This window comes from Galeopterus variegatus, unplaced genomic scaffold (assembly GCF_000696425.1).
Source record: "Galeopterus variegatus unplaced genomic scaffold, G_variegatus-3.0.2 Scaffold2079, whole genome shotgun sequence".
Lineage (NCBI taxonomy): Eukaryota > Metazoa > Chordata > Mammalia > Dermoptera > Cynocephalidae > Galeopterus > Galeopterus variegatus.
The window spans coordinates 75141-81826 of NW_007728190.1; the positions used below are offsets into that span (position 1 = coordinate 75141).

Here is a 6686-nt window from a genome sequence, read left to right on the forward strand (position 1 = left end):
GCAGGTTTATCAGTTGTAACAAATGTACCCCCTGGTGGGCGATGTTAATAAGGAGGGAGACTGTGCGTGTGGGGGCAGAGGTTTTTGCTATGAACCTAAAACTGCTTTGACAAACCACAAGTACACTGGCCCCATGGTGCTGCTTCCTGCAGCTGACACCAGGAATGCAAGGGAAAAGAATGGAGAGAAAGTTCAATTCCTACTCTTTGCACCCTTTCCACCTGCCAGGCTATAAAAGGAAAAGGAAAATGTCAGCAGCACAGAACTCTTTAAAAAAGCACCCCCACCCGGGGGCATAATCAGAAGTCTATGTGAGTTCAGAGTTAATAACAAATTCTTGCTTGGAGTTTTTAAAAAAAGAAAAAGTATCAGTTGTGAAAGATTTGTATTTCAACCTGCAGCTACTTCCAACCATTTAATGTCATTCCTTCTAATCAGATTCTCTGATCCTGGCTGGGGACTAGTCTGGGGTCCCTGAGCAGTAGAGCCCAAAGACTTCCCTTCCAGGTCATAAAAGAACCTTGCAAGAAAGCCAGTTGGAGCCTAATCCCCTATAAATGCCTGCTGCAGTGCAAAGCCCTTTGCAGGTTGGAGAGAGGATTATGACTCCGAGAAGCCGTGCATGTGCTGCAAGCATGAGCAGACAGGCACACACGTGAGGGGCTGCACTTGACCGGTGCATACATGCTGTGTACTGTGTGTACCGCTGAAAGCAGGCGGAGGTGGGAAGCCAGAGCACACACAAAATTCAATTGGTCGGGGGTTAAGGATCATACTTATCTTTGCAGCTCCATCCAAATGATGACTCTGTGGCAGGTAATAAACAACACTGGATTTGTCAGCAGAGGGGAATGACAGAAACATAAGAAGCTAGCAACTGGAGTGATTCTATGTCTTTTTCATGTCCAGCTTCATGTCAGTAGACAAGAATCTTCTACTATAAAAATATCAATTCTTAAAAAAAAAGTAAAGGTGGAGTGATTCTATGTCTTTTTCATGTCCAGCTTCATGTCAGTAGACAAGAATCTTCTACTAGAAAAATATCAATTCTTAAAAAAAAAAAAATAAAGACATTCTCTTCCACTCTACAAAATGCTTCTTTGATTTGAACAGTAAATAACCAGTTGAAAGAGGATTTGGTCCTACCTAGGCAACGTAATTTTCTAAAACCCTCAGTATCTGCTTGAACCAAATTAATATACAAAACTAAATTTTACAAATGGATCCTCTCAGTGTACTGCATAACACTCTGGACATGCAGCAACCAAAAATCTACTTGATAAAGGGTTTATGAATAGTGGGCTTTCCACATGCCATGGCTGGCAGGACTCACAGGACCCAAGAATGAATGCAGGGCTAGAAGAATGTCTGTGCATACCCATGGTTTCCAGATTGGAACACAGCAATGAGACCAATCGGAGAAGCTACATTTCAGATACAAAGTTGGAAGTGGTAATAATTGGTAATGGCTTCAGCTAACTATGTCCCATGGAAAAATGACAAACGTGTCACTTAGAATATGTCAGACCAAATATAATGATTTATATTAATATAGACAGATTCTTCTCAGGTTATTATGCAAAGGAAGGGAGGGGCGTAATAACTCTAATTAAATGAAATGGCCAGAAACAGTTTTTAACTTCTGGAATATTTCAAATTCTAATATGCTCCTTGGATTTACTCATGGGGATGCTGAAACTGTAATGAAGCCCTTTAATTTTTACTGAGATGAAACACACACATACATACACACATCCACCAGCACCTGGATACCCCATGTTCTGCTACCCACATAACCAGGACTCAGAAAGGAAGCNTGGAGTGATTCTATGTCTTTTTCATGTCCAGCTTCATGTCAGTAGACAAGAATCTTCTACTATAAAAATATCAATTCTTAAAAAAAAAGTAAAGGCATTCTCTTCCACTCTACAAAATGCTTCTTTGATTTGAACAGTAAATAACCAGTTGAAAGAGGATTTGGTCCTACCTAGGCAACGTAATTTTCTAAAACCCTCAGTATCTGCTTGAACCAAATTAATATACAAAACTAAATTTTACAAATGGATCCTCTCAGTGTACTGCATAACACTCTGGACATGCAGCAACCAAAAATCTACTTGATAAAGGGTTTATGAATAGTGGGCTTTCCACATGCCATGGCTGGCAGGACTCACAGGACCCAAGAATGAATGCAGGGCTAGAAGAATGTCTGTGCATACCCATGGTTTCCAGATTGGAACACAGCAATGAGACCAATCGGAGAAGCTACATTTCAGATACAAAGTTGGAAGTGGTAATAATTGGTAATGGCTTCAGCTAACTATGTCCCATGGAAAAATGACAAACGTGTCACTTAGAATATGTCAGACCAAATATAATGATTTATATTAATATAGACAGATTCTTCTCAGGTTATTATGCAAAGGAAGGGAGGGGCGTAATAACTCTAATTAAATGAAATGGCCAGAAACAGTTTTTAACTTCTGGAATATTTCAAATTCTAATATGCTCCTTGGATTTACTCATGGGGATGCTGAAACTGTAATGAAGCCCTTTAATTTTTACTGAGATGAAACACACACATACATACACACATCCACCAGCACCTGGATACCCCATGTTCTGCTACCCACATAACCAGGACTCAGAAAGGAAGCAGGTGAGCGAATTTGGTTTTGAGTGCTCCCAGGGCAGTGCTGTTTATGCTAGAATTCTATTGCCATTTCCTCATTTACTCTGGAATAGCACCAGGGTTGGTGTTCTTGAGTCAAGAGACAGCAGTCAAGCTCTCGTCAGTACAGTGTGTAACCCATCAATTTCCTGATTTAGTAGGATGCTACACAAGAGTGCCAAGACCCTCATCTCTCAAGCCTTAGCTAACTTTCCTTACTCTGCCTTAAATGAAAGCAATTCCAAAAGAACAAGAAAACATCAGATTAAACATTCTAAATGCCTTCTGTGTAGCACATACCGAGCAAATCACAGACTGTCTGAGCTGGAAGGAAACACGGACCACCCCTGGCCCATCCACCCTGGAACACAGAGAGGACCAGTGACTGGCTCAAGGTCACACAGCACATGTGCAGTATAGCCTAAGGTAGCATCCCTGGTCTGTGGATTTCTTGGCCAATTTATCAAGCATATTTGGCTGAAAACCTTTGAAAGATCTACTTTTTTATTATTATTAGCTTGGCTCCTGTTCATTCAAGATAGATTTTCCAAAAAAATAAAACACTTCAACATAATTGCAAACAGTAAATGGTTTGCCTTATCTGGACCTGTCACTGCTGATTTAGCAAATGGACTTCAAAAGAGGGCTCGGAGCCCCATTGCATATGGGATAAAACCCTCATTGAACTGCTTTGGGTAACAATGGATGCTGGATTTATCAGAAAGAAAAGTGGAAAACACTTCCAATCCCCTCTTTAAAAAGCTGTGATCCCCTCTAATTCATAAACTTAAGTAACCTGATTCCAAAATTTATTTTACTTTAATTTTCTTTTTATTACACACATACACACATAATTAATCACCCCTTTTGGGAAGTTCAGAGGATCTTTTTCTCCCTCTTCCCATCACAAAAGAAAAATGAAGACTTCAAGACTGAAAACAAATTTTCTGCTAAATGTAACATGGTATCCTGAAACAGAAAAAGGACCTAAGCAGAAAACAAGGTGAAATTTGAATAAAGCCTGAAGTTCCAGTTAACAATAATGTACCTATACCATAAAATCCCTGACACAGTGCCCTGCCCTCCAGCACTGCAGCTTACAAAGAGGGGCTCCAGTGGAGAAACCCTGGTTAAGGGCAGTTTGTGCCTCGTGGAGAAGCTGGGACCCCTTTGGGCTTGCAGTGAAGGGACTTAACATTCTTAATTTCATGGTAATGTGTCAAAAGCTCTCCAGGTGTTCTTTTAAACTGTCCCTGACACAATCTGCCCATCATGCAACCTCACTGTGGCCTCAGAGACTAAGTTCTGCCGTTTTAAATTCCACCCACCGAAGGAAGTCTGTCCCCTTTTCCCTCTGGAGCTAATGTGACAGAAAGCAGCATTCATTTTGCCTGTTGCTTCTGAAGGGTCCAAAGGGGTCCATTTGAGCAGGTTATGGGTCTGGCATTGGCCGGAAGAGGAGGCAACCCCAAGGGAAGAGTTCATTCTGCCTTAGCAGCCGCCTCAGTAGGAAAAATAACATTTGGGGACGAAGAGGGCCACTCAGCTCACACAGGCTCCTGTGCCATGGGCTCCCACACTTCAAGGATAGTTCTGCTCCTGTTAATAACCTCACTCTCACCAGCAAGTAAACATTCATTATCAGGCTTCGAAAACTATGCCATGGAGAGTTTAGCTTTTACTCTGGAAGAAACAAGAGTAAATAAACAGCAAAGGCTGGGTGCTGCTCTGATTCACAGCTTAACAGCACCAAGATGTAGTTCAGAGAGGTTCAGACAGAAGATCTGGAGCATGATGGATGAAATGGGTGGGGGCAAAGAGGTGGGTCTTGCTGGTAAACTGAATCTCACAGCCAAGCAGCTTGACCCTTATGGCATGGCTGAGCCTGGGTGCAAACTGCAGAGAAAGTCAGTGGTTTTTAATGTCCAGGTTAACTGACGGCCTTTCGCAAAGTCTATCACCTTGTGATGATTAAGTTACCCAAGTCGTTTTAAACTGCCACTAAAAATGAATCCACATTTAGAAATGATCATTTGGGTCAAGTATCTTTAGAACATAAATTTATCATCTGAGAACTCCAGACCTTTTGGGCCAAGGCTAATGGACTATTTCTTTATAAATATGTGGAATGCTAGACAAAGGGAAAAGATTGATGTGGGAGGAGGAGACAAAGGGGAGAACTGTTGCATGGAAACCCACAATGAGCTTTGCCCGCTGCAACCCCGAACAATATAAACTGATCCAATCGGCCTTTTTCCAGAAGCTGCAAAGAAGTTTCCAAAAGCCTCAGGGGCCTCATCAAAGGGGTTGATGTTCTGGGAAGCAAATGAGGGAAGCCAAGGTCAGACATGAGATGGTGGTGTCCAAGGTACACAGCCAGGGAGTACCTGGCCACAGGTCACTGAACAGCACAGGATGTGGCCCAGATATTTGCTGCCTTGGAGTTTCCCAGCAGTCAGCAGGCCCTGGGCTGGAGTTCAAAACACCTGCACTGAGAAGGACCAGGAGGCAGGCAGGGGCATAAAGGTGGGGATGGGGGGTGGGGGGTATTGTGCAGCAGCAGAGCCTGTGTCCATGTTCCTTTCCCCCGTACTCTTCACTTCTTGCACACAAAAGGGAATAGGGAGGGGGTCTAAATGTCTGCAAGGGATACTTGAATCCACCTGGACTGAACACTATCCATCTCATACTCCAACTGGTTTTCAATAGCCCTGAGCCATGAGATTAGCAAACACACACACTCCTTTAAACAGCATGATTAAATCCCTAGAAGCTTGTTGTCATGAGATTATTATTCTCAATTAACAGACATAAAAAGCACAAATACTCTCACAGGGGCTGGGGGATTTATTTTTGACATTCAGGCAGGAGCGTCATTTCCAACAATTTTAGGGACCACTTATCTGGTCCAGTTGCTCCATTTTCCAACTGGAGAACCAGAGGTTTTGAGAGAGCAAGTGACTTGTTCCAGGGTACACAGCCTAGTCAACAAACAGCAGAGCTTAGGCTAGAGCTCCGTGGAGGATTGCCCAAACAGTCTCCTCAAGCCACTTAAAGGCTAACAAAACTTTCTGGGGCAAAAATCTGCAGGATATGAGAATAACAACAGCAGCAGCAGAGGCCACCTACTGATTACTAACTATACGCCAAGCAGAGACTGTATCTCTTTTAACGCTCATAAGAATCCACAGCCTTTTCCACACTTTGTAATCATGCACTTGCCCGACTATTTGATAGTATCTCCCGCACTAGCCTTTAAGCCCCACGCAGTCAGGATCCGTGTCTGTTCTGCGCATCACTATATCACCAGTGCCTGGTACCCATCTGACCCATGAACTAGATGTGCCAGTTTTAAAGTCAAGACAAATGGAGCTCAGAAAGGTCAAGTGATTTGCTTAAGGACACACAGCATTAAGTGACTTTAGAGCTGCAACACTTTGCCCATACTGTCCCTCACTCCTAACCAAACCACAGCCCTACCTTGACGGCCTCCGCATGGGTCACCCGGGCCAGGGATTTGTCGTTGACGCGCAGAATCTGGTCCCCAACCCGCAGCCCTTCCTTCTCGGCCAGGGAGCCAGGCTCCACCAGCGACACGTAGATGCCCACGCCGTGCTCCGAGCCGCCGCGGATGCTGAAGCCCAAGCCCTCGTGAGCCTTGGCACGCCGCAGGCTCACCAGACGTACCTCCCCTGGCCCAGCACCGTCGGGGCCGCCCCAGGCGGGCTGCCTGTAGGGAGTGGTGGCGGGCAGGTAGAGGCCCTCAGCCGTGTACTGGTCGAAGAGCAGCTGGTCGGACCGCGGGATGACCAGCCGCAGCATGGGCAGCAGGCGCCGCTTGACCGGGCTGTCCAGCAGGACGCGCAGGGTGCGCACCAGGTCGAAGACGTTGCGGCGCGCGTGGTACGCGTTCAGACAGTGCGTGAACTGCTCCCGCTCTGCCTCGCTCAGCAGCGCGGTCAGCGCCTGGTGCAGCTGGCGCACGTTGGCAGACAGCAGCCGCAGCCCCGCGCCC

The 6686-nt window shown here is 45.1% G+C and overlaps 1 protein-coding gene across 1 annotated transcript in view; it reads right to left on the reverse strand.

Annotated features, from left to right (window-relative positions):
• Positions 1-6686, reverse strand: part of LOC103596707 (whirlin-like) — a gene marked incomplete at its 3' end in the record, with an annotated part of 79759 nt that overhangs the window by 72248 nt on the left and 825 nt on the right. Inside the window, exon 3 of the mRNA XM_008580406.1 lies at positions 6152-6685. Within this exon, the coding sequence (XP_008578628.1) occupies positions 6152-6685 (534 nt within the window). The remainder of the gene's footprint in view (positions 1-6151; position 6686) is intronic.